Below are 25968 nucleotides of genomic sequence, written 5' to 3' on the forward strand. Positions count from 1 at the left end.
TAGAAGAAGAAGAAGACGGTAAAATCGATTTTGGTTCGGTTTGGTTTAATTTTGCAAACCGAGTTTATCATATGAATCATAGTACATTTTAGTAACGTAAACCAAAACTGAAGAAAGATTTGACCAAAGTATATTTATTACAAACACTACAATAGAAGAGAGAGAGAGAGAGTTTTTTTTTTTTTAATGGAAAAAAAGAGAAACAGAGCTTACTACTCTTACAGACTCCAGTATTTTTCTTTCTGAGAATTACAAAACTTTCCTACGACTTTTATAACCCTGGACAAATTTTAACTCCCAAATCCATTGCTATTGTTGACACGAATACAAAAGAGATGATGAAATAAGCATATTCTTTACCTCTTTCATCAAACGACACATCTGCTCTGCATCCCAGTTTACCCGAGTATATATAGCCAACAGAAAGACCAAAAAGGCTGATTATGTATGATTCTCTTCATGAGCCCAGCTATGCATTTTCTTGTGTGGTGGTGTATCATCCCCCCTAGTGCTGCTGCTTATTTCTTCCTGTTGGTTTTCTTCGCTTTAAAGATTCTGCGTCCTGACTTATCGCCGCCTCCAGTGCTGCCTAGTGAAAAGCTCCCACCTCCTTGAAACTCTAGACTCTGTGATGCCTGGAAAGGTGATGCGTTCTGTGGTGTGCTTGCGATCGGCTGCCCTCCAAACTGGAACGGGTTAGCCATTGATGAAGGCTGTGTCGCTGCTCCTCCGCCAAAGCCAAAGTTCGGTTGCGGCATCGTGACAGCCGGTTGTCCAAACATTGGCGGCGCTACCATGGATGCTTTATTAGCTTGGTCTGTGTCTTCTGCCATGCTGTCTTCCATGCTTACTTGTTGGTTATTATTGTTGATACCATTTGTGTTATTAGGAGCACCAAATGCAAACCCGGAATTCGAGTTACCAAACACAGACTGTGATGGATTCGCTGAGGGGGCTGAGTTACCAAATACCGGCTGCTGCGGAGTGGTAGGACCGGTTGAGTTGAAACCAAAGATAGGTGATGATGATGGGGTGTTGGTAGATGCACCAAAAATGGGAGCAGGGGTGCTTGACCCACCAGTAGCAGCAGACGATCCTCCAAAGTTAAAGGAGGGAGATGAAGAAGGGGTGAACGAGGAACTAAATACTGGAGCAGAGTTGGGAGCTTGCCAGCTTGACCCAAATAGGGGAGAGCTTGTTGTACCACTAGAGCTTGCAGAGGAGTTTATCGAACTCAGTTGAGGAGTTGAGCCTGAAGCAAATACAAATGGAGAACTGTTTGATGCAAGAGAAGAGTTCCCAGACGAACCAAATGTTGGAGCAGATGCAGACGAACCAAACTGGAAGGGGGTGCTTTGGGTTGATGTTGTGGTTCCGCTGCCAGTATTACCTGTCTGAGCATTTGCAGCACCGAAAAGATTCGAGGCCTGAGATTGAGAGCTAGCAGCAGAAGCTGATGAAGCTGATGAACCAGCATTAAATCCAAAAATACTGCCTCCGGTACTGGCAGCTACACTTCCAAACATGCTACTACCAGAGCTTGAAAATGCAGGAGGGGAAGTACCAAAAATATTACTTCCGGCATTATTACTCCCGGCATTAGTAGCTGCCGAACTCACAGAAAATTTGCCGGTCTCCGTCACAGGGGTTGAGGAAGATGTCACACCAAATATTAAACTTCCAGAGCTCACAGGAGCAGATGATGCAGCAGTAGATGGGTTTAATGTGCTGCCACCAACCACAGAGGATGTCCCACCAAATATATTTTTACCTGCATCTGCCACAGCAGGAGATGAGCTTCCAAACACAAAACCTGGCGTGCTTTTATTTTCTGAGGACTTAGCACCAAAACCGCTGCTAGTGCTCGGCTCTGCTGAAGCCATTCCACCAAACTTGAAAGTGTTTGTATTTTCAAATGTTGACTTTTTTACTTCAGACTCCTTTGAGATCTGTCCGCTAGATTGAGTTACAGCTGGCGCAGAAAATGGAGCTGCATGTTCCCCAAATTTGAAAGGTGATGTAGAAGAGGCGGGTGGTGCTGTAGTTGATTGTGAGTTGCTATCGTTACTGGTATTAGCAGGCAACTTTCCAAATATACTAGAGGAACTGGGAGTAGCGGCAAGAGATTGCACAGTTGACGGAACATCACCCACAGAATTATTGGAAGGTATACTTGAGATAGTAGGTGGGAAGGAAGGGACTGAACTAAGAGACCCATTATTTGGAGGTGGACTGACAGCGTTTGCTCCAGCTGAGAATATACTACCATTGAGGGTTGATGCAGCTGAGGTAGTTGACTCAGCTCCAGAAGCACTGTTGCTGAAAGTTTTCTTTGATTCAGTTGGTTTTGCCCAACCCTCTGATACTCCAAAACCAGTGCTGCAACACGAAGAAAGAGAGTCAGAAGCCAGTAAAATATTTCATAACCAATATGGGTGAGCTTCGCTAGTTAATAGACACGAGATGGAATAAGTGCCTATCAAACTAGGCCAAAAATAGTCATGCCACCAACCTGCTCGTCTCATTTAACTTGATGTCTGCAGATGCACCAGCGTTTTGATTTAACAAGTCAGTGGCAGCCGGTGATGAGAAGAAGCTGGGAAATACAGCATCAGCTTTTTTAGGCTCTTCGAGAGAAATAACTTTCTCTTTTGAGGTAAGCTTGCCAGGAGAAATACTCGATTTGTCAGTCTCTTGTATGAACTTTGAAGTTGGCTCTGAGGCCATATTACTTTGCTGAACAGCTTCAGTGGGCAAAGCCGAGAACTTGAACCTTCCAGTTTCCAAAGATCCATTAGAAGTACCCTGAGATGCGACACCATTAGATATATATGATGTAGAGGGCATCGCTTCAGAGGGAGTAAGTAGTTTCTCCCCATTAGGCATGCTGATACGACTTTTCTCTACTTTGAAGACATTCTGTTTTTCTACCACTTCAAAGGGAGTAGATGCCGCACCATGATCATCATCCAAATCCAAGAAATCCTGCATTATCGCAGTTGTATATATAGACTGGTCAAAGGTGTGCCATAAAAATATTGAGAAAGGAGAAATATGAATGAACAACATAATATTTGCAGCTAGAGAGGTGTTAGGGCTGGCATTTTAGGATTGCCCGCTTTGACATTAACATTCTGGAAATATAACTATAAGAAATAAAAAAAAGTATACCTCATGCGCACTCATTCGAAATGCTCTCTTTTTTGGAGGATGCTCTTCCAACGAATTCGTGAGAGGCAAATAGGCACCTTTACCAAGAGTCTCCTGATCTTGAGTGGAACCTGTTTTGCTTGTGCCATCAACAGTACCACCAGTCTTCTCACTCGGGGCCAAAACCTCTCTGGAGCCACTCTCTCTAGATTTTTCCTGCTTTTGATAGCTAGAATCTGGCATATTTTCCTTCTTCTCAGGAAGATTATCCAAGAACTTTGGTGCCTCCACATTCTGTAGGCTTTTGAGTGCGGGACCACGTAGCATGGATGGTGATAACTTACTTGGTGATTTCTCCCTTGGTGAGACCAGATAATCAAGCTTTTGAAATATTTTTGAAGCCATCTCACTGGACTGGGTAGGAACAAGGTTAAAACTTGAACCAGGATTATTCTCTGCACTGTCTCTAGATGTATGTGTAGTTTTTTGTCCACCATTGGCACGGACAGAAAGTGGGCTCTCAGAAGCAGGAAGAGCCAAGCTTCGGGACGAAAGGTTAGATTTTTGACGAATCCTCCTTACAGGGCCCACAGATCCTACGTCATTATCTAAGACTGAGCTCCTCCGTTTAAGACCCTACAAAATTAAATAAAAGTCATGTGAATACTTTGTTTCAGAGAATAATCTGAAACCCGTTTAATGCATAGTCAAAAATGTTCTCACCGATTGAAACCCTTGCCTAGAACCAGAAGGTAAGCTACCTTCCCATGTACCTGGAGATGCTTGAAAAAGAGACCCAATCTGGAAAAAAAAAAAGAACATTATGTAAAACTGGAAGCAAGTAGAAAGCTTCATAAATAATTATGGCTCAAAACTGAAACCTTCACAGTGGACTGAGGCCTAGAGTATGGTGTTCTGGCCATGCTATAAACAGCAGATCTTCCCCGAGATCTAGGGGTGACAAAACCATTTTCCAAAGGTCTTTGTCCAGAAGACTTTGGTACCAGTGACATTGTAGGTGACTTCTGCGGAAACGGGGTTCTGTTCAGGAAAACAGAATCTTCCCTACCAGCTTGACCACGCAATCCCAACATAGAAGGAGTAACTTCTGAAGGTCGGCTACCCATGTAGGCCTTGGCAATCTGTGCTGGCGAATCAACACACTCGACGAGTGCCTGGTAAGGATGTCATCAACAACAAAAATATTAACAACTCGAACTTGTATGAAGCTCAGCTAAAACAGACTAGCATATCTAATACGTCTAACAACTTTCTTACTCTCGAACTTCCAGGAGGTGTCGAAACAATGGCGTTCATACTTCCATTATTTAGATGCGTCCTATCCCTCTCATGTGATGGCGGATGTCTCACAACAATATTCGCTTCATTTCTCTGCTCCTCATTCACAGTGGATGAATCAGCAGCTTTTGAACGCAGCAAGGTAGTTAATCGATCAACTTCAGACCTGTAAAATCATCGAAAGTGATCAACAGATTTTCAAAACATAAAAGTTTCACTATAGTTCAAAACGCCAACAGGTCTAGACATGTTGAAATGAACACACCAAAAAGAAAAACGAGAAACAATAATAGGGAGTTTATATTCAATTTATGAAATGTTGAATCAATCAACAGATTAAGAAATTCTAATTGCAATAGGAGGAAATAGTTACTCTATTGTAGTGTACCTTGTAAAAGTTTTCCCCTGTAAGATTTTCTCAAGATCTGTAAATCCATCTTTGGTTTGATCAACAGACGCATTGGTATCTTCCCTCCGAATCAAATCACTCTTCATCGACAGCTTCACATAGAACACATCAATAGATAAAACATAAGTTACACTACAGAGGATTAAAAAAAAATGGAAATCCAAAGAAAGAAGATATTTCATCTAAAGATAAAGCTAATTTACTTACATTGGAGACGTCCTGCTTGTGTTCTACCTTCCTCTCCAGATTCACATCTGGTCCATTATAACAGAAACAATACACATTAACAACGCCCACTTAGAAAAGCGAAGAAAGAATTCAATAAGTGACTGCTATTAATACATAAACAACCTAGCTAAGTACTTAAACATTCCAACAACTTTTATGTACTTCTTAGTTCTGAATCTACAATTCCTAAATCAACTTCTCTAAGTACCTCAGAAACTGCGAATGAGACCCAAAAATAAAATAAAAAATTTGCATCGAATAAAGCAACAAACCCCTTACCTCTTTCTGGAAGCTGCTTCTGCTGCTCCGGAGACTGCGTAGGCGTCTCACCTGAGCCAAGGCGTTTCCGGAAAACCGAAGCGAAGAGCCTATGAGCACTATAAGTAATAAGCCTCTGAGCCGGATCCACCAATTTCGACAACCAGCCGCCGCCTCTGTCATCTCCGCCACCAAGTCCAGAGTTTCTAACGGAAGTCGGTGGTCGATCATACGGAGTTTTCTGAGACCTTCGAGCCGTCGGCTTCCGAGCCTTTCCACCGGTTCCATATCCGCCGCCGTAAGGGTTGCTGCTTTCACCGCGTGCCGCGCTCGCCATTAAGCCACCCAACGAAAAAGAAACTGAGAAACGAATCTAGGGTTACAACGAACCTTTCCGCCTAAGGAAAAATCGAAAAGAACTTATTGAGAAAAGAGGGATTTGAAAAAAAAAATTCGGTGAAATTAGGGTTTTTTTCTAATTTGTGGCACCAAAATCGAGACGAAAGAGCGAACCCGAAGAAACAAAAAAAAAAAACAATTGTTTTAGGGTACCAAAAAATAAATTTTTAAAAAACAAAAAAAAACGAGAGGAGCGTAAAGCAACGCACCTTGAAAAGGGTATATTCGTCTTTCCCATAAAGAAAACACTACCGATAGCGACCGTCACATAAAATAAGGACACAGATCATTCTCGTCCGTGAGATGGAACTCATCTGATGGTTAAGATTTAGCGTTTGACAATACTCCAGTCACACTAAAAAATATCTCCGACTGAAACGGTGAGACTTAGTGGGCTGGGCTTTATTGGACAATTAGGCCCCACAACCACTCACTCGCGGACGAAATTAAAAATAAATAAAAAAAAACAAATAACAAATGGCAGCAAAAAAGTTACAGACAAAAGCTATGTGTATATGCATAGAAGTACACAGTACAAAAAAACAGATTTACCTAAACCAGTCTAACTGACAATGGTCTCATCAAAAATGTTGCGAAGAAAACACACAATCAATGGTCATCTCATTCATAAAAAATAATAGACGAAGCTATATTGTTGTTGTAGTAATCTGAAAACTAATGTTTCAGAGATATGCTAATGCTGTTCTCTAAACCCATCTTCACTGGTCCTCCCATTATGCTTCCTTTCTGCATCATTGCCACAAACTCGTTGTAGTCTATTCTCCCGTCCTGCACCAACGACGATATAATGTTTTTTAAGATGTCTTATCAATGTGACTCTAATGTTAGGAATGATATAATGTGTTTATTTGTTGTGGCTCATCATTGTTGGAAACATAAATGCAGTTTCAGAAAGAGATGAGAAGGTATGAGAAAAGGAGCTTTTACCTTGTCTTGATCAACATCACGCATCATTTCTTCTATGCGGGCATCTTCAACGCCAAACTCCTCGCAGGCTTGTTGAAGCTCGTCCGGGGTGATGAAGCCGCTCTCATCCTTGTCAAAGTAGGAGAATGCAGCGAACAAATGGTCCTCTCTCTCTATTTTGTTTAGATGCAATGTGGCTGCTATGAACTCTTTGTAGTCTATTGTTCCGCTATTGTCTACATCAGCCTGAATTAGACGAAACAGAACATACACGATTATTGCAAAAAAGTGGAACTAGAGATCAGGAACTTCTACCACCAGACCAGTTGAATCATTGAAGTTTGGAATTCAAAGTATTGATACTTACTGCTTGCATTAGATCAAGAATTTCTGACTCTTTGAGATTGGCACCAACTCGTTTTAGTCCTGCTTTCAGTTCTTCGAAAGTTATCTGACCACTATTGTCAGCGTCAATCATCTTAAACATTTCTTTCAAACCAGCTATTTCTTCTTCAGATAAGCTCTCGGCTATGACCTGCAAAAAGTTTAAGAAAGAGGCAAAACTTATTATATCTTCTGTGTTTTCTTTCTTTGGGATCTTGTTTCGAATTAGAAAGACAAACTTACTCTTAGAGCCATTTTCTTGAACTTGTTCATTGCAGAAAATTGCTTCATACGGCTCAGAACAGCAGAGTCCAAAGGTTTATCTGGAGCCACACCATCAATTTGTACCCATGGATGACCTGTTCAGAAACAAAACTCCTTGAGATGAAGCAGAACGTTGAAGTTCAAATACAAAAATGCATTTGGAAAATCACCTCTAGCATATGTTTGTGAGACAATAGACTTACATAATACTTGATGCGCGGTTAGTCTTCGCTTGGGGTCGCGAACAAGCATTTTCCTGACCAAGTCTTTTGCACTTTCAGAGATGCTTGGCCATGGATCAGATGAAAAGTCAAGATCTCCATGAAGGACCTGCTCGAAAATACCTTGTTCGGTTTCTGTATAGTTCATGGAAACAACATTTGCTTCAGAGCCTAAAAAGAACAATCATATGCATTTATCTACAATAGGATCTTTCTTACCTGCCCAAAAAGGAGGAACTCCGCTTAACAAAATGTAAACAATCACACCAGCACTCCACACATCTGATTCAGGACCATAACGCTTTCTAAGAACCTCTGGAGCTACGTAATACGGACTACCAACAACATCTGTAAAAACCTCATCTGCAAAAGTGGAAAAAAATTACAATTCAAGAATCAAACGTAGCTGTTGTAAACTAAAAGATCAAAGACAAAAGCAACCATATAAATGCAAACCTGGCTTAAAGAACATTGAAAGTCCAAAGTCAATCGTTTTCAAGAGAGAGTCTTCCTCTTTACTAACAAATAGAAAATTCTCAGGCTTGAGGTCTCGATGCATGACACCAAGAGAGTGACAAGCCTCTAGAACCCCAACAATGGTTCTGGCAAGATCAGCAGCTTTCCTCTCTGTGTAATGTCCACGTTGAATAATCCTATCAAAAAGCTCTCCACCAGAGCACAACTCCATCACAAGGTGTACCGCCACAACATCCTCATAAGCTCCTTTAATGGAAATAACATTTGGATGACCAGCCAAGTGATGCATTATTTGAATCTCTCTTCTCACATCTTCAACGTCCTCATCAGTTAAAAGCTTCCTCTTGGAAATCGACTTGCAAGCATACTCGTTCCCGGTACCTTTCTCAAGGCACAAAAACGTTGTCCCAAATTGCCCTTGTCCAAGTTTCCTTCCTAATGAATAGAACTCTTTAAAGTTTTCAGTTTTCCTCTGTAACACTGACTCAGTTCTAAGCCCTGCACTGGACACTCTCCTCATATGCTTAGGATTCTTAGGTTCAGTTTTCGTCTCCGGCTTGGATTCAGACTTTGTTTCTGGTACTGTCGCATCCGGCTTGGATTCAGACTTTGTTTCTGGTACTGTCGCCTCCGTCTTGGATTCAGACTTTGTTTCTGGTACTGTCGTCTCCGGCTTGGATTCAGACTTTGTCTCTGGTTGTGTTGTCTCCGGCTGCACAAGAACTTGCTGCTTGGTCTCTTCAGGAAGAGCTCTCTGTTTGCTTTCATCAGGAAGAGCTTTCTGCTTGGTTTCTTCAGGTTTGATCTCTGGACCAGGTTTTGATATGGTTTCAGGATTGGTCCTTGGGTTTGGCATTGTGATAGGCTCAGGGGGCTTATACTGGACTTGATCAGGTGCTGGTTCTGAAACTGCTTGTTTGGCAACTTCTGCTTTACCATGAGAAGAAGAAGAAGCTTGCTCAGCTCCAAGCCGTGGTCGCCACATTGCAGCCGTGACAGTTTGCAAGAAACCATTGCCAGAAATGTTTGGTCCAACGCAAACATTACCCATCAAAATATCTCTCTACCTTATATAATATCCAAACACTACACTCAAGCTCACCACATCAAGATCTGATCAAAAGAAGACAAATTTGATCTGATCTGATCTCATTCCTAATGATCATAGACACTATAAGTGAAAGTCAAATCTCTTATAATCTAAGACTTGGGTTCTATTCTCCAACGATAATAGGATTGATTTGATCACTCGGGGATCAGGCAATGATTTTAAAACTCCGAAAACAGATGGAACAAGCCAAAGAAAAACCTACTCAAGTCTTCCACAACAACAATCAATAGGCCAAAAGATACTGCACAAGACAAAAGGGTGATGGGGAAAATTAAAAAAAAATTCAAAGGAATCCAATAACAGAGAGAAGCGATGCAATGAAACGAATCCAGACAAAGGAAATTATCTGAAAACAAAGAGACCGATCTGGGATGAAAAAGAAACACAAGAATGGTTTGGTTTGGTCGGAAAATAAGCGTGGGAAATCAAGGGATGGCTTATTAGCACTACATTTGCATAAAACCTTAATCTTGTCTGATAAGTCAAATTGTGGAGAAGATGAAGATGATGAATGAGATGATTAATCGTGTTTGAAAAAACGCGTTTGGGTTTAATCATCAGCGAATTTTGCGTTCCCCTTGTCTTAATTAATGTGTATTTTTTTTTTCCCCAATTCCAGCATCAGCAGGCGATATAAATAATCAGAGTAATTTTACTTCGTCTATCTCATAAAGTAATTTAGAACATTGGTAATGACATAATCTGAACATAATGGATTATTAACTGAACTTGTAGTTTGTTAGTTACAAAAAAGTGTATGTAAGAACTGTTCAGAAACAAAACCCAATAAAGTAGTTTCTCATGCAAACACCAATGATGCCAAAAGAAACCTACGGGTCAAAGGTTGTAGTGACAAATTTGATTTTCCAATTATCAGCTTTAGCCTCCATCGTCTTTGACCCATATATAACCAACGTCTCTCAAATAAGGATGACATGCTATGGATGATCTGCGATAACTAACCCGATATCGCTTTGTAGCCTTCCTTTTCCAGTAGTTTGGCCAATGTGTTGTCTCCGGTTTTAATAATTCTTCCGTTCTCCTGAAACCCCAGCAACATACATCAACCACCAATACAAAACAAAAATTGAAGTGACTCGGATTTTGGTCATAAAATCCGAGCCAATATGATCTTTGTGGACCTAGTAAAGAAGGCAGGTTTGGCTATAATACTCACCATGATGTGTATTTGAGTTGGTTTGATGTAGTCAAGTAGGCGTTGATAGTGGGTTATCATCAGAACAGAGTTTTTTGGTGTCAAAAGTCCATTCACAGCCTTTGCCACATCCTGAAGTGCATCAACATCCAACCCTGAATCAATCTCGTCCAGTATAGCCAACTCGGCTCCAAGGACCTGCAAGGACAGGAAGAACGTTACCAACTGTTGCATTAGTGTACTTCAAAGAGGAAAACAAACAAATCAACTATGTTCATGTTTATCAATAAACCATAAATTCCCACTCCTCGGGACTCAGGACTCAAGAAAATGGCCTCTGGTTTCGAGCCTTAGAGTAACTACCCTGACATTCTTAGGCCAAAGCACAAAACAGTATAGAAGCTCCAGATAAGGTTAAGTCTCCATTGCTTGCAGTTGCAGATATTTTAAGAACATATAAGGAGATATGAAGAGATATAACCGTGTCCTTTCAGCTAAAACTGCAGTCAAATAGTTTTTATAGAATACTAACTGCTAGCGTAATTTCCACGTTGGTTTATGAAAATACATGTACCTGCTTAAGCAATTCTACCCAAATATCTTGATATTTCTAATTATTAGCCTTGCCGTTTTAACATGATAAGAAGCATGTGGTCACAACTGAGAAACAAGGGAAAAATGAAAGCAATACCGCTAACTGTAGAATCTCGTTGCGTTTCCTTTCGCCGCCACTAAATCCTTCATTGACATTTCTGTTGAGAAAATCAGTCTTCATATTCACAACTTCAAGTTTTGACACTAAGTGGCTGTAGAACTGCATAAACCATGTGAAATCAGTAAGAACTAAGACCAAAAATAAGCAAATAGACAGTTTGAGCAACGGGGACCAATTGGCACAGTGGAAAACAACAACAAGTAAGAAACAATACTAACTAAATCCAAATCCTCTAATTAGGCAAAGCACCTGAATTGGATCAAGCTCTGGCTGACCGAGCTTTCTTTTACGAGCATTGAACGCCATATTCAAGAAATCCATATTGCTAACACCAGGGATCTCAACTGGAGACTGGAAACTCATGAAGAGACCAGCAAGAGACCTATCCTCTGGCTCCATGTCAAGTAGATTCTCCCCTTTAAACACAATACTCCCTCCCGTCACTTCATAATCAGGATGGCCAACAAGAACCTACAACAAATAAAGCTCAATGAGAAAAAACAAACACGACTATACAACCACAAAGAACTATCCTGAGATACAAGATAACAGATTAAATCATATTCAAACACCAGTAAAAAAAGTTCACCTTGGAAAAAGTGCTCTTCCCTGAACCGTTCTTCCCCATCACTGCGTGAATCTATGAAACCACGAAAGAAGCCATAGATTACAATCAGCAGAATCAAAAACGTATCTATGGCTTAAAATTCAAGTCAATTTAGAAAACTTCGGGTTAATTTGATACGAACCTCTCCTTCATAGACAACCAAATTGACACCTTTGAGTATCTCCTGCCTCGATTCAGAAATCACAGCTCTCAAATCCCTAACTTCAAGCAACGGGATCCTACCTCTGTCATCGCGATCTTCCACCAACGAATCCGAATCAACGGTTGAGGATACCGAAGACGCAGCAGTAATAGTTACTGAACGGCGAGTGGTTCTCAGGGTTGGAGCAGCGACGGCGGAATTAGCTCGGAGATTACAGAAGAGAACACGAGATGGTGAAGTTCCAAAGCGAACTCGCTGAGTAGGAGGAGGAGGTGATGAAACAGTTGGAACGAATTGAGCAATTGAGTAAGCGTGACGGAGCTGTAGATTAACGCCGGCCATGGAGATTAAAAAAATTGCGGCGGAAGAAGACGGTGGAGGTTAAGTTATTATCCGGTGAGTGTTTGTGGTTAGGTCCAAGGGAATCTTTAATTTCACGTGTTGAATGCCACGTTGTATATATATAGGCGCTATTAGCTAAAAAGGAAATAAATAAATAAAACGACGTCACTTTGTGTTGATACGGCATCTTCTTCAAACCTTAAAAAGCTTCTTTCCTTGAAGTACAAGAAACCCATATATTACATATGATATGAGAGAGACCTTGGGATGAAGAAACAGACAAAGTCAATACCCTAAAGCAATCCTAAACCCAAACCTTCCCATTGCTTCTAACTGTATCTTATATACAACATTCAAACACATGTTTCTATGTTTCATATTCAGTTCGGTTTATTACTTTACTTAAAAGTTTCAATTTTTTTTTTCCTGATTGTTACATGGCTGCGATGTTCAAGAGACCAAGGCCTGCCGGTGGTCGTCACCCGCCACCGCTGGCTCCAACTGTGAGCAGTTTCAAACCGAGAGCTCAATGGACTAACTCCGGATCTTCCATTTTCCTCTACGTCAATCTTCCTGGTCTTTTTTTCCTCTTATTTCTTGTGTTTTGTGTCTTTTGAGTTCAATCTTTATGAATTTCTTGTTTATTGTGTGGAATGGACAGGCTTTTATAGTGATCAAATAGTAATAAAGAGGGATGAGAGGACGAGGACTGTCCAGATTGAAGGTCAGCGACCGCTCTCTGCTCAGACTAAGGCTCGTTTCAATGAATCTTACCGTGTCCCCGAGACCTGTGACATGACTAAATGGAGCACGTCCTTCTCACATGGACTCTTGACGATCGAGTTTCCAGCGATCGTGGAAGGTGACAAAAAGGAGAAAGCAGTCCACGATCAGGGGAAAAATGGACAGAGGTCTAATGAGGAGAAAAGTAGTCCTAATGGGAGTACCTTGGCACGAAAGAAACCTTTGAACGAGGAGAAACAAGCGGGGACAAGTAAAGAGAAAGCTACTCCAACGTTGAATGAAGAAAAACCCAAAACGTATAAGTCAGTGGTTGAGAGTAAAAGAGAGGTACCAACGGGCAGTCGTGAGAAGTCTGAACCGAAAGTTCAAGCAGGAGAAGCGATCCCTAACGTAAGGGGCAAGGAGAGTGCGAAAGAAGAGAAGGTGGTTGAGAGAAAGGAGGCTGCTCAAATGGGTCAGCAGAAGATTATACAGAAATTGAAGGAAGAAGAGGCTAAACGTTCACCAACCCTTGGTACTAGCACCTTAAAACCCAAGGTACGTGCGATAGAAGAGGAAGTAAAGGTGGGAAAGAAAGATGCTGATTTAAGTCAGAATAAGACTGGACAAATGGTGAAGGAGAAAGAGATTATACGTAAATCACCGGCCGTTGATGCTAGCTTGGGACCTAAGGTACAAGCTAAACTTGTTGAGAAGAAGGGAGATGGTGAAATAGGTCAGAAGCTGAAAGAGGGAGGAAAGATTAACGTGGGACAAAAGGAACAAAGGAAATACACAAAACCAGTTGTTGGTGATGAGGCAAGAAGAACAGAGAAAAAAACGAATCAACCAGAGCCTGAGCTAAAACCAAAAGAGGGAGATGAACGAACCGAACTGGATGTTGATGATGGCTTGATAAACAAGCAGGATGAGAAAAGGGAGAAGGTTGGAGATATAGTAAGTGAAGGAGAGATCGAAGAGATAGTGGAGCCAAAAAGGATAGAGGAAACCGGTTCAGCCAAAGATACAGGAGATCATAAGGATAATGCTGAAGTTGTGAAACCAGAAACCGGTCCATTACTAGCCAAAGAAGGGCAAACGAAGACCAACATGGATCCTCCTCCTACAGTAGGAGTAAGAGGAATGGGTGAAGAAGAGAGCCGGACATATGACATATCTTTGGTGAATGTTGGCGCAGCTGCTCTTGTGATTATGGGCTTTGGTGCTTATGTCTTTGTACCACTTGTAAAATATTTCTCTTGATTTGGCTAACAAGAAAACAAAAGTGATAAACTGTTGGTTTAGCATAACAAGAGTTATTTGTTTCAACTTTTCTGAAAAATGATATTAAACAAAAGAAAATGTGAAACTGATTAATGTTAATAACTAACTTCGATAATGATTTTCTCTTCTCGTAGTTTAGTAACATAGGAAAACAAAAAGACGAAGAGAGGACTATGTACTGAACTGATCATGGTCACAAAAACTGGTTGAATTGGAATTGTAAAATTTACAGGCTAACGGCTTCTACGGTTCCATTACTTGGAATCTCCTCTGTATCTTCTTCATCAGCTGCAGAGATCAGAGAAGCAGATTGGATCTTCCCGGCATGATCTAGCCGCATAAGAATCACTCCCCTGAGAAATTAATAATCAAATGAGAAAACATAAACATAAACAGTAGGAATGTCTGTCAAATGAAGGGAATAAACATATACTGTACCGTGCTCTACGAGATTGGATGGAGATATCCCTGACTTTGATCCGGTTCACAGTTCCGCTTTGACTCACCAGAACTACTTGCTCATCGCTCTCTCCATCCTCTGCAAAAAAACAACCATTGGTGAGATTCTATATAAACAGCAAATACAGAACATATAAATCCTTATATCTGAGAGAGTGTATATTTACCAGCTAAGGAGTAACCAACCACGAAAACAGCAGCCAAACAATCATCTTCCGCAAACTGAGATGAAAGGAAAAAAGATAAATAAACAAACAAACCTAATAAAAGATGATAAACAAACCTAATAAATGATAATAATCCAGATCATACCTTGCATCCAACTAAACCAACCCTGTTCAACCGCGAACGCTTGAAGCTACTCAGAGAAACACGCTTTCCGTAGCCATTCTCACAGACGAATAATAGCCATGGACCAGTGTTTTGTTTCCTGCATTTGTTTTGGGTTAACAAAGTAAAGAAGACAGTTAAACATTAACTAAAGTGATGAGAAGTTTCTAGAGCAAATTTCAGCAGATATAACTTAAGAAAAACGTACACAGTTGAAATATCTTTCGACTTCTCTTCCATATCTTTCCGCAGAGATGCAGGTATGATGTCCATGCTCGCCATCTTATCCTCTTTCCTAAGTCTCATGGCAGTCACTCCTTTTGTATTTCTGCTCAGTGTACGAACCTAGTACACACAACAGTCATAAGAGTTTGCTCATGTAACAAACCTTTACTTGGAAAAAGAATCGAGAACCACAACTTACACCATCACATGTACTCAAAACGACCATTCCATTTTGGGACGCCATGGCCACAAGATCATCGCTTGAGCAACAACGAACCCATTTCAATTCATCACCAGAATTCTAAAGACAAATAATTATCTTAGAATGACCTTGTTAGGAAGACTGTACCCAAAATTAGACTAGAGAAAAAGGGACAAACCAATTGAATTGCTATGATTCCAGTTGAGCGAATTCCTGAGAATAGTTTCAAAGATACTTTCTTGATGCAGCCATTCACTGTAAGCATCAGGAGATAGCGGTCTTCAGCAAACTCACTAACCGGAACGATAGAGGTTACTCTTTCACCTTCCGACATGGATAATATCTGTTTCCCCAAGTCACATGAATACAGCGAAACATTAGCCTTTCACAGAATTGTAATATTTTTTTCGACGTAGCAGACAGAAAACATAGATACACAAATATGTAAATTACCTGAACCAAAGGTGTGCCAGCTGCATTGCGGGAGCATTCTGGAATTTTATACGCACGGGTCGAATAAACTATGCCCCGATCGCTGAATGTAGAACAAGTACAAGCAAATAATTACACAACAAGGAAGAAAATCAAAATCCATGTGTATGGCAAACACAAAGTCGATTTCCATTAAACATACCTGAAGAAGAGGACATGGTCATGTGCATTACAAACAAGAAAATCAGACATTGCATCATCAACTCTCAGTTTCCCAACAGATTTGCCAATCGTTCCACGATGCTGAAGATTGAATGTATCAGGCTTCATCCTCTTCACATAACCCTTTTCGCTGATAGCCTATAATCATCCAGAAATCAAGAGTTACAAAACAAACAACAAAGTTTTCAGAGTTGAGAAACTTTATAGGTTTAATAAGTATGAAACAAACCATCAGCATCTCTTCATTTGGAATAACATCTATATCTTCCAGATCACCACTGTCAGAATCCTCCAACATTGAACGCCTGGGACTTGAGAATCTGTCCTTCAGCTCTGTTGCTTCTTGTTCGATTAACTAAAGAAAACGAAGGGAAGAAAGTAGTAAGCAACATGAAAATGAAGTAAACGAAGCAAAGAACTATTTTTTGGTTACAAGAATATCATCATGTATCAGCAATTTTCCTAACATTGGCCCAGAACAGCAACATATATGTACAATACGCAGCTTTACAAATATAAAAATAAGCACCAATTACTGTTTCTTGAGTAAACAGAGGGGACCATTTTAGCAAACAAGAAATGGAAGAAGCATTAGAATCATTTTACCACATCGTTATACATGGACCAGAGTTTGAACCTCAGTGGACTCAAACAATCTATATTACAAAATTAGAGTATATATACTGTGGCATCTATCATTCTAACAGCGTCTACGTGTTCTAATATCTTCAGCCAAAAGTACAGTAATAGATAACAAAAAAAGTGAGTACGTCACCTTTAAGATATTTGTCCGGGTTGATAATAGCGACTCCAACTTTGTAATTTGCTCTGTCAGTGAACTACTCTCATCAGTAAACTTTTTCCGCTGCATACATATGAAGGGATAATCTAGTTAGAGCATTTTCAGGCTTTCAAGTTTCATAAAATGAACTTACAGAGAATAAGAAAGCACCTCAAGAGCAGTTAGCCTTCGAAGACTTATCTCCAGTATAGCATCAGCTTGTTTCTCAGAAAGACCATATTCTACATACGTAAATGTTTGAATATGTTAATTTTGAATCTATTGTAACTTCCTTACATAGAGACTTAAGAATCATAAATCCCTAAGAAAACTTTATCATAAACGTCAAATCTTACAATGTATGAGACTCCAGCACTTCCACATAAAAGACAAGAAATATATTATGTTCGTCAAATATACTATGGACAAATTTATCACAAGATGTATTCTTTTGATAGTGAGGATCCTAGACTAATCATATGCAGTCCAAGAGTGTCAAATAGAGTATGTTCTCAAAGTAAAATAGAACTCACCGCTTTGTAAAGCAGCAGCAGCAGACGAATGACTTGAGGCACTTTTGATGAGATGGATTACTTGATCCATATTGTCAAGTCCAACCACAATACCCTAAGTATATATACAATGAAGATATTAGAAGAAAAGCTTTACATAGTGGGATAATGGTCTTCATGCGCTAAGTTAAGAAAGTCAAACATTTCTAAACACACCTCAATAATATGCTTTCGCTGTTGGGCATGTGAAAGCTTGAATCTTGCACGCCTTTCGACAACAGAACATCTGAAGTCTATGAAGGCCTACACACAAGCACGAAACAGAAATTTGTGATTGCAGTAGCAATGATTTAGACATTCTATCTCTGATCTTCACTTTTCTATTACTCTTAGTGGGCTATGTAGATAAATGATACTACAAAGACAAGTAGTTACCTGAAGTAAATCTTTCAAACCCATTAGCTTGGGTTCTCCATCACATATACTGTAAAAGACGTATATTACAATCCAGTTATGATCATTAGAAGCTTCACATACTCATTAGAAGAGTTTTAACGAGTCATCCTGGGAAGTTTCTTTTATATGCCCATTCTATCAAGAAATACAAGAATTTCTATCATACTACCCTATTCCATGACCCACCCATATGTCTCCCAATAACTAATTTCATTACTGAGATATAAGAGAAGCTGTTGGTTAATGCATTCAACTATACCCATCTTAAATCCAGAATTCTAGTTGACAACGATCCTTATCCTTAAGGTTTCTAGAAGGGATATCTAGTAGTGTTCCAAAAAAATTGCCGAACTGAAAGACTTTGTTGGTAAACTTTTACACAGAAACTGCAATAGTTTCTCAAGATAACACAACAACAGGCAAAATAAAATGTTACTTCAAAGCAACTCACCCAACCATATTGCAGCTAAAGCTTGATTGAAGGGCAGTATGCCGGTAAAGATTATTTAGCACAAGTGCAGGATCCCCTCCTCGTTTGAGCTATAGAGAAGTATTTGGATATTATGTCAAAATCATACCTTCCAATACGAAAATTTAAAGCAGACTAATACATGATACATCTAAGTGCAGAGAAAGATGTGTAATACCTCAATAACCACACGCATTCCATTACGATCACTCTCGTCACGTATGTCACTTATGCCCTCTAGCGTCTGAAATTAACAAACACCTAACATCAATAAATGAAAAAGAGACTTTGCAAGCATCTAAGGAAAGTTATATACTATAAGTACGTATTGGTAAGTGAAGCAAAAATAAACGTTAGATGTTGCAAGTTTAGTTGTACCTTATTTTCAACAAGTTCGGCAATCTTCTGGACAAGCGTAGCTTTATTTGTCTGGTAAGGAATCTGCAATAAATTCACAATCAAGGCATTACTCTACTGTTTTTTACCATTATGATACTGCTAATAAACCTTTTCGAAAGCCTCCTCCTTGGAGATCTGTACATTAATATGAAAAGAACTAAATTGATCACCTCTGTGATAATAACTGCATTCCGCTTTGTCTTTGCATCCAGCAATTCAACTTCAGCTTTTCCTCTAACTACAACACGCCCTCGGCCAGTTCGGTAAGCATCCAAAACCCTAGACAATCCAAACAATATACAATGATAAGGATCCGACATTACAAAAGCAAATGGCATATGCAAACTGTTATATTTTCTTGATAAAAGTATTCAACAAACTTGAAAATAATTTTGGATGAGCAAATGAACTACACAACATGTAAGCTTTCTAAAACATAAAAACTCAGAAATACATGATAATTGAAAAAAATGCATAAGACAGAAAAATAAAGGAAAACTATTTACTGGACCATCCTCTTCACTCACTTTTATAGGTACCCTACATAGGTACAGCTTCTGGAATCTGTTAGTCATCGATCTAAACAAAAAAAATGTTTTCCCATTTCCGAATAAAAAAAAGTTTAAAACTTTAGAAGTGTGTCCTTCTATTTGATCCTATAGATAGCATGCCATGCTCATATACGAGAATTTACTAAATCAAGTACTGCCTACTCAAACAAAAAAAATAGCAAAGGAGGAGAAACTAGAAAGCAAAGAGTTACCCAAGGTTTCCCATTATTATTCCTCCAGTTGGAAAGTCAGGTGCAGGCATGTATTCCAGCAGTTCTTGCAGCTGGCCAGACAAAGAAAGTGGAAACAAAATCTTATGAGTTGTCTATTTATAAAGCAGAGAAGTTTTCACGCATAAAAAACCCACAATATCGACAGTCACAGAAAAGCAAAGAGGAAATGATTGATACCGTTGCTTCTGGATTATGGATTAAAGCGCAAAGCACGTCTACCAACTCCCCAAGATTATGAGGGGGAATATTTGTTGCCATGCCAACCTAAACAATGTGAAATGATCAAGATTCAATTGCATATAACATCTCATACAGCAGAGAAAGAAAAAAAATTCATGAGATTAATTATAGAAACCTAGAACAAAACTAAGGGATTCAGATTCAAGATTTGTTTGATTATTTTACCGCAATCCCAGAAGCTCCATTTAACAACAAAGCAGGAAGACGAGCAGGCAACACTGCTGGTTCTTTTTGCGAGTTATCAAAATTGGCCACAAAATCAACCTGCAAAACAAAAAAGGTTAAGGACCATCTAGTTGAACATCGATAAAGTTGGCAATAAGTCAATAGTGAGGTTACCGTATCTTGGTCCAAATCAGACAATAATACTGCCTCTGCCAGTGGCTGTAGAAACAAATAGGAACAATAAGCTGAAAGACACTAATAAAAATACATGTTCATCTGAAGACAAGAGAAAAAGTAGAGATGAGAGAAACAGTATAGAGAATAGACAGCAAAGGAAAAAGGAACCAATTAAAACAAAAGGATCCTCGAACGAAAAAGTATATTGCATGAAAATCGTTATCAATTTTGAGGACAAAGCAAGGTGAAAGGCACTCACATCAAGTCTGCATTCAGTGTAACGCATAGCTGCAGGAGGATCTGCATCTATTGAGCCAAAATTTCCATGGCCTTGGATAAGTGGACATCTCAAAGAGAAATTCTGTAACAACCAAGATGAAAAACAATGAATGTAAACAACTTTGGGAAGAATCAAATCAAGTCGTGCCTGAAATGGGAAACATTATTTGAAGACTGAAACTACATGAACATGGATTGAGACATTCGTAGTTGCTTAATTTACCTGAGCCATCCTAACAAGAGAATCATAAACAGCCGTATCTCCATGTGGATGAAATTTACCAAGAACCTGAAATATTTACAGAATCCAAAAGCACAATCGTTCTTCAGAATAAGGAAATCGAAGGAGGAAAACATCTCGAAAAAATCAATAGTTACCTCTCCAACAACTCTAGCACATTTCTTGTATGGTTTCTTAGATGACATCCCCAATTCATGCATAGCAAAGCTAGAAGACAAATAATCGAACTTCAGAAACGAACACATTCACTGAATTAAGTAGCTTTAAAAAAAAAATTAAGAGGAACGAAGTCACTCAACAGAATTCTCCGATGTACTGGTTTCAAACCATCTCTAACATCAGGCAAAGCGCGTCCAAGCAAAACAGATAGCGCATACGACATGTACGACTCAGTAGCTTCCTTATGAAGCTCAAAAAGAACAATACGAGAATCGTCATCGGAAACCACCAAACCGCCATTGTTGGACCCAGACTCAGCCTTGAGCTGCTCATCGGCGCGCTTAGCAGCACCGACGACGAACTTGCCGGACCGGGGATTCCGGGAGGAGAAGAAACGGACGGCGGAGGGTTCAGTGCGGCGGAGACGGCATAATGGGTCGGCGAGGGGGAATCGGTAGAAAGAGCGGCGAAGGAGAGAGGAAGAGAGACGGAGAGTGGAAGAGAGAGACATGAGAGAGTTGGGATTAGGGATTGATGCAGTGGAATGGCATAATAATGGAGTCATGCCCCAGAAAGGGTTTTAGGGATTTTTTACAAGTGATAAAGGATTAGAAAGGTAAAACCCTAGAGAGTGAGCCACACCGGAGGATTTTTCCCAGGCGCCAATTTCAAGACTTTTGGGCGGAGGGGGGCTTTCTGTCCAAACATAAAACATCTATGACATTTTGTATCTGTTAGTTTTATTTCTCAATCACTAATTTTTGTTTTATTATTGAAAACACTTATTAAAACGATGAATTAGATAACATTTTAGTTTAACCCCGAAGTTTGTGATTGTTCAATTTAGTCCAAAACAGTAGAGTAGATGATTTTTACATTATGTATTTGTCAAACAAAACTCTTCGTAACAACAAAAAAATGTCAAGAGATGCATCAATTTTACAAACTTTGCAAAATCTCTCATGTATAAAAACTAAAAAGAGATGAACAAACAAGAATCAATAAAGCATGAGAGTATTAAAGAACAAAGATCCGAGTTTAAGTGTCATATCGGAAAAGAAACCAAAAAATCTGGTTTTGATCAGAGAAGAACACGAGCAGCGTCACCTGCTTCACAGATGAGAGCAGGTTTTCCTCCATTCAGATTCTTAGCAAACTCAGGTTGGGCTTTTTCATATTCATCCTTCACGTATGAAGCAGCTGCCTCTGCTTTCTCTGCATCTACAAAGGCCACACAACATCCCCTGAAACCTGCACCACTGAACCGAGCACCATATACACCAGGAGCCTTCAGGAGAATCTTGTATAGCTGAATCAATGGCTCCGCACCTTCACCAAAACTCGCAGAATTTAAAACCAAATTTAAGAGACATATAGAAAGAGAATCATGTCTGTGACAGGTCACTTGTGGTATGTATACGCTTTTGGATATGTTACATTTTTGGGAGAGAAGAAAGGAAAAAGAGTGTACCGCATTCGTAATTCTCAATAGAACTCAAGCCGGATGCTGAAATTAGCTTTCCAAATTCTTCAAGATTACCTGCAGCCCAGGCTTCTCGTCCTGAAATATTAAGAATAACAAATCACATTCATTCAAACAAATCCGTATAACATCATAAAGAGGTTAATGAATCATTTCTGTACGTAAAGAAACTTCTGTAAGAATTCAAGAGCATTTGCCTTTGATAACCCGCATGTTTTCTGAGAAATAATGCTCTGCTCTTCTAGCTAAAACCGGTTCCAGCTCATGCTGCACGAACAAGTATGATTGTATTACATATTTATATAGGGATGGTTTAGGTGGAATCTGCTTTACCTCACAAGCTTAAGAATATTGTTTTCATACCTTGTGAGCTTCGTAGACCGCATGCTCAACTATTCAGTGGGACAGATACAGGCATGGCAATAAAGAAAAATCTTATCAGCATGCAACTAATAAGAGACATAAATTCCACACCCAAAAGTTTTTTTACCATTGCACAAGGTAGGTTCTAGCTCACTGTTCCCAGATGCACTGAAGAGAACACAAATCAAGAGAAGGTTGTTAATCTTGTGATGCAGAAATATCAGTAGAGAGAAATGGACTTTGCAGCATTTCCACTGAAATTTAAATATAAAGAAAGTGAATATGTAGACAAATGTGAATTGAGCAGATTTGCACATACGTCAAAAGAACTTTTGCAGCCTCTCGACACTCAGAAACACGCAGATTATATCCTGGGTTGGTGGTTAATGCCTGCCTCAAGCCGGAGAATGCTAACAATATCCTGAACGGATTCTCCAGTTCAGGAGCCTGTACAAGCTCGTGGTTCATAGTCTGCATATCTCAAACAGATTTTCTGAGATGGCAGTTTCTGGATGGATATAAAGGTAAGCAAGCAACATTCATGTTTCCATATTTATGGCTGGTTAGGAAGTACTTCTTTATGAGCCTCCTGATTCTAACCATTCATTTTCCTTTTAGTAGGAACTCAGCATTGAAATAAATAAAAATGGAAGAAAATGATAAGATAAAACACTTGTTTTCTCATGAAATCTGAGAACGTTGTCTATCTCATATGATCGCGAATCAGAATTTCAGTTTAGAAATCAAAAATATCCCAGCCTCCCAGGCTTCCCATGGGAACTTGCGCAATAGAACAGCTCTGGTTTAACCACATGAGCAAGCTTCTTGCTTATTTTGCACAGATCAATAAAGTTTTACCTTGCAGTCCATGTATGTTAGACACCCATAACTCGAAAGCAATATAGCTGATTGATCCAGTATTCCATTCTTCAGACCCAGATACCCATTCTCAATAAGTCTGCAGAAACAAAGTAAATCACATGTATATCAACCAATTTGCAGCACTACTTGATGGTTTTACAAAAAGGCAACTGCTCATAAAGCAATACAGATGAGCTTTTTAGTTGCATTAGAGGGAAAATTGTATTTACCTGTCATATTCAATATTTTCTGTCGGGGATACAGTCAATTCATTTGCATTCTCTAAAGCTAGCAGGTACGCCACACCAACCTGTCACATTTCTGGCGATCATAAAATAATATACAAGATTCATTTTCCAAAAAAATAAAAAGTAAGCATCATTCCTCATATGCTAAAAGCGTTTAGTTACTGGTAAAGAACAGGAAAAGTTCTCTTTCCGGAGAAACTCCTGCTGTACAAAACCTGGTGGGATTTAGTTACTTACAGCAGCTGATGAGCTAAGCCCAGAACTATCTAGTCCATTCGAGCCACTGAGGTAACCAACAATGCCCTTCAAAGATCAAAAAAATTACTTAGAAACACATTAATATACCTTTTGCTTAAAATACAATTATCAATTATGTCAACTATTATGGGGAAGCATGGCCTAAAAGATCAGGTATGGCAACCAAATAAGGGTAAATGTGGAACACCAGAAGATCACACGGCAAATGTGCAGGGTAACCTCATTCCCCTTTATTGTTCAACTTTATCTATAGCAATATCCAGAAAACGAAACTTAAGTTTGTTACCTGTTCGAGATTCTTTTTGCTGGTCTGTAATGCATAAACCGCTCCTCTGGCATAAGTGCCCCACATGCTTTTTTCCTTCGACGGCGATGGGGTACTTGCATCATTCTTGTTTGCTAGGCCTATTGGGTGCTGGATTTCATCTACACTATAATTCAAAAACCCGAGAAGCTAAAATAATAAGAATGCATGAAACAGAAACTAGAAAAAATTTGCAAGCTCAACACTGAGTCACTGATACTTTGTTTCCCTTACAGCGCTAAGGGTCCTCAATTTCCAATGAATTCTAGAGAAAGATGCGCAAAACAAAAAGGTTGAATCTGATAAATGTCTAAGACTTAATCTGATAAACATACGTATAATAGTTTGCTTGCAAGATCGAAATACTGCCAAAATACCCAAGATGCAGACTTTACTCAATATGTGGCTTAGTAACCAGCTAATGCAGACTTTACTCAATATGAAGACACTAATGACAAGATGAGAGATCCTGAAACATAACACACCTGAAACATACTTCTCCTTCAAATTGTGCAGAACGCAGCTGGACCTGCATAAATATTAGAAAGAGAATAAATGGTACAAAGACATCAAGCTCGAGTGAAACACACAGACAGAAGGAACTTTCCCAACTCAGAAGTATACCTTAATCTCAAGCCTACATACCACTTTCATTTTGAAAAGTTTCCAATTCATTAATGCTACCTCGGGTCAGGTGATAAACAAAAACAGACCAGGACACAATATTGTACACTACTAGGATCTCCATCTACTCCCAATTGAACCGAGCCCAGCATACCAAATGCTAATTTATGAGAATTTCATTATACCATCAACGGGGAAGTCATCAAAAAAATTAGAATGGTGCTTATTTGTGCTAGAATTCAAGCATACCAAAACACATAAGAATCATCATAAGTAATACAAACCTTAGTATCGCCTGATGGAACAAAACCAAGAAGGATCCCTTTATTAATCGTCATAGCTGATACAGTTCCACCCTGCCAATACCAAAGATGATTCACATTTATGAAGGAAAGCGTATGAATCAGAGAACTCTAAAACTTGATCAAAACCGTGATTGAAATCGCTGTTCATCACAAACCAACCTGATGATCAATGTGAGCTCCTAAAGGACATATACGATAAGGTGAGACCACCACTCGAACTTCTCCTTCATCTCTTCCAGTCATCTGTGACACTGCCTCCTTTATGGAAATTAACTGGAAAACAAAAACGAACGATCTCGTAAGATGAACACCAGAGTCAGATTCCAAAATATCCAACACACACGAAAACAAACACTCGCGGCAATTCAAAGCATATACATTGATTTCTCCAATCTCCCAACACACACAAAGACTAAAATTGCAAATTGTTCGATCACAAGTCCGATTTGACACCCGCCGGGAAAATGTACTAGCAAGAGAGAATCATCTCCGCCGCTACTAAAAATTAACCCAACGGAGGATATTGCCACCGATTTAACCAAAATTTCGTAGACGATAACAAGCAGATTCGTGCGTAAATGGAGAAATATAAGAAGAAAAATGAAGAATAACCTCGGAATCCGTAGGCCAAGACATCGCCGCGAAGCTTTTTCCCAGATGAAGATCTGAGAATAATGCTAAGATTGTTTCGTGTGAGTATCTGAGAAGCTGAAATGGAGACGAAGAAGCGGGCAGAGTGAGTGAGTGCGTGATGTGGGAGTAACCGTGGAAAGAGGAAGATGACCAAATTGGGTCCTGTTTGGTAACACGTCTAATGATATCCAGCCTTTTTAGTTTATCCCTTGGTTTTTTATAAATTTTTCTTGTATTACA

At 39.5% G+C, this 25968-nt stretch overlaps 6 protein-coding genes across 6 annotated transcripts; 1 reads left to right on the plus strand and 5 right to left on the minus strand.

Annotated features, from left to right (window-relative positions):
- Nucleotides 1–118: 118 nt before the first annotated feature.
- LOC104745244 (nuclear pore complex protein NUP1) lies at nt 119–5955 on the minus strand. The gene is made up of 9 exons (XM_087487697.1): nt 5366–5955; nt 5066–5112; nt 4838–4950; nt 4429–4615; nt 4032–4325; nt 3874–3951; nt 3172–3786; nt 2513–2985; nt 119–2379 (listed from the first exon to the last, which is right to left on the minus strand). Exons 1-9 carry the CDS (start codon nt 5679–5681, stop codon nt 519–521), a joined length of 3984 nt encoding a protein of 1327 aa, XP_087343823.1. The 5' UTR covers nt 5682–5955; the 3' UTR covers nt 119–518.
- Nucleotides 5956–6235: 280 nt separating this feature from the next.
- LOC104745245 (calcium-dependent protein kinase 2) lies at nt 6236–9797 on the minus strand. The gene is made up of 7 exons (XM_010466443.3): nt 7996–9797; nt 7759–7902; nt 7522–7674; nt 7298–7413; nt 7038–7205; nt 6692–6916; nt 6236–6532 (listed from the first exon to the last, which is right to left on the minus strand). The coding sequence occupies exons 1-7, from the start codon at nt 9065–9067 to the stop codon at nt 6419–6421; spliced, it is 1992 nt and encodes a 663-aa protein (XP_010464745.1). The 5' UTR covers nt 9068–9797; the 3' UTR covers nt 6236–6418.
- A 23-nt stretch (nt 9798–9820) lies between these two features.
- Nucleotides 9821–12239, minus strand: LOC104745247 (ABC transporter I family member 6, chloroplastic). The gene is made up of 6 exons (XM_010466444.3): nt 11748–12239; nt 11588–11638; nt 11248–11469; nt 10975–11097; nt 10305–10481; nt 9821–10169 (listed from the first exon to the last, which is right to left on the minus strand). The coding sequence occupies exons 1-6, from the start codon at nt 12108–12110 to the stop codon at nt 10086–10088; spliced, it is 1020 nt and encodes a 339-aa protein (XP_010464746.2). The 5' UTR covers nt 12111–12239; the 3' UTR covers nt 9821–10085.
- A 246-nt stretch (nt 12240–12485) lies between these two features.
- Nucleotides 12486–14232, plus strand: LOC104745249 (uncharacterized). Its single transcript, XM_010466446.2, has 2 exons — nt 12486–12686; nt 12772–14232. The coding sequence occupies exons 1-2, from the start codon at nt 12548–12550 to the stop codon at nt 14094–14096; spliced, it is 1464 nt and encodes a 487-aa protein (XP_010464748.2). The 5' UTR covers nt 12486–12547; the 3' UTR covers nt 14097–14232.
- On the minus strand, nt 14153–21405 carry LOC104745248 (DNA gyrase subunit A, chloroplastic/mitochondrial). The gene is made up of 27 exons (XM_087487702.1): nt 20790–21405; nt 20628–20697; nt 20473–20538; nt 20230–20331; nt 19968–20012; nt 19794–19892; nt 19566–19652; nt 19368–19438; nt 18775–18883; nt 18584–18646; nt 18384–18449; nt 18188–18276; nt 17716–17764; nt 17497–17583; nt 17302–17395; nt 16940–17010; nt 16763–16852; nt 16217–16342; nt 15968–16125; nt 15787–15868; nt 15512–15676; nt 15331–15432; nt 15115–15251; nt 14889–15006; nt 14744–14798; nt 14556–14655; nt 14153–14470 (listed from the first exon to the last, which is right to left on the minus strand). Exons 1-27 carry the CDS (start codon nt 21212–21214, stop codon nt 14344–14346), a joined length of 2853 nt encoding a protein of 950 aa, XP_087343828.1. The 5' UTR covers nt 21215–21405; the 3' UTR covers nt 14153–14343.
- An 86-nt stretch (nt 21406–21491) lies between these two features.
- Nucleotides 21492–25912, minus strand: LOC104748115 (galacturonokinase-like). Its single transcript, XM_087488913.1, has 14 exons — nt 25708–25912; nt 25255–25368; nt 25075–25146; nt 24652–24695; nt 24149–24293; nt 23842–23907; nt 23587–23666; nt 23354–23453; nt 22815–22966; nt 22623–22663; nt 22496–22524; nt 22330–22399; nt 22121–22210; nt 21492–21978 (listed from the first exon to the last, which is right to left on the minus strand). The coding sequence occupies exons 1-14, from the start codon at nt 25729–25731 to the stop codon at nt 21731–21733; spliced, it is 1275 nt and encodes a 424-aa protein (XP_087345039.1). The 5' UTR covers nt 25732–25912; the 3' UTR covers nt 21492–21730.
- Nucleotides 25913–25968: the final 56 nt, after the last annotated feature.

This window comes from Camelina sativa, chromosome 15 (assembly GCF_030686135.1).
Source record: "Camelina sativa cultivar CO46 ecotype springtype chromosome 15, ASM3068613v1".
NCBI lineage: Eukaryota > Viridiplantae > Streptophyta > Magnoliopsida > Brassicales > Brassicaceae > Camelina > Camelina sativa.

What these genes read in the sequence shown, in the direction of transcription:
- LOC104745244 (XM_087487697.1), bottom strand. Translation starts at nt 5,681, where the DNA reads ATGGCGAGCGCGGCACGCGGTGAAAGCAGCAACCCTTACGGCGGCGGA. An exon ending in GAAGCAGCTTCCAGAAAGAG is followed by an intron (nt 5,113 to 5,365) that starts GTAAGGGGTTTG and finishes ATAATGGACCAG; the next exon opens with ATGTGAATCTGGAGAGGAAG. An exon ending in CACCTCCTGGAAGTTCGAGA is followed by an intron (nt 4,326 to 4,428) that starts GTAAGAAAGTTG and finishes CATCCTTACCAG; the next exon opens with GCACTCGTCGAGTGTGTTGA.
- LOC104745245 (XM_010466443.3), bottom strand. Translation starts at nt 9,067, where the DNA reads ATGGGTAATGTTTGCGTTGGACCAAACATTTCTGGCAATGGTTTCTTG. An exon ending in TTCAATGTTCTTTAAGCCAG is followed by an intron (nt 7,903 to 7,995) that starts GTTTGCATTTAT and finishes CCACTTTTGCAG; the next exon opens with ATGAGGTTTTTACAGATGTT. An exon ending in GTGATGTTGATCAAGACAAG is followed by an intron (nt 6,533 to 6,691) that starts GTAAAAGCTCCT and finishes TCGTTGGTGCAG; the next exon opens with GACGGGAGAATAGACTACAA.
- LOC104745247 (XM_010466444.3), bottom strand. Translation starts at nt 12,110, where the DNA reads ATGGCCGGCGTTAATCTACAGCTCCGTCACGCTTACTCAATTGCTCAA. An exon ending in ACGAGATTCTACAGTTAGCG is followed by an intron (nt 10,482 to 10,974) that starts GTATTGCTTTCA and finishes CTGTCCTTGCAG; the next exon opens with GTCCTTGGAGCCGAGTTGGC. An exon ending in CAACTCAAATACACATCATG is followed by an intron (nt 10,170 to 10,304) that starts GTGAGTATTATA and finishes CTGGGGTTTCAG; the next exon opens with GAGAACGGAAGAATTATTAA.
- LOC104745249 (XM_010466446.2), top strand. Translation starts at nt 12,548, where the DNA reads ATGGCTGCGATGTTCAAGAGACCAAGGCCTGCCGGTGGTCGTCACCCG. An exon ending in CCTCTACGTCAATCTTCCTG is followed by an intron (nt 12,687 to 12,771) that starts GTCTTTTTTTCC and finishes TGGAATGGACAG; the next exon opens with GCTTTTATAGTGATCAAATA.
- LOC104745248 (XM_087487702.1), bottom strand. Translation starts at nt 21,214, where the DNA reads ATGACTCCATTATTATGCCATTCCACTGCATCAATCCCTAATCCCAAC. An exon ending in ATGCAGTTATTATCACAGAG is followed by an intron (nt 18,647 to 18,774) that starts GTGATCAATTTA and finishes AATTTATTGCAG; the next exon opens with ATTCCTTACCAGACAAATAA. An exon ending in GAATCATAGCAATTCAATTG is followed by an intron (nt 15,433 to 15,511) that starts GTTTGTCCCTTT and finishes ATTTGTCTTTAG; the next exon opens with AATTCTGGTGATGAATTGAA.
- LOC104748115 (XM_087488913.1), bottom strand. Translation starts at nt 25,731, where the DNA reads ATGTCTTGGCCTACGGATTCCGAG. An exon ending in CTTGGCCTACGGATTCCGAG is followed by an intron (nt 25,369 to 25,707) that starts GTTATTCTTCAT and finishes TTTGTTTTCCAG; the next exon opens with TTAATTTCCATAAAGGAGGC. An exon ending in GAAAATATTGAATATGACAG is followed by an intron (nt 23,454 to 23,586) that starts GTAAATACAATT and finishes TTGTTTCTGCAG; the next exon opens with ACTTATTGAGAATGGGTATC.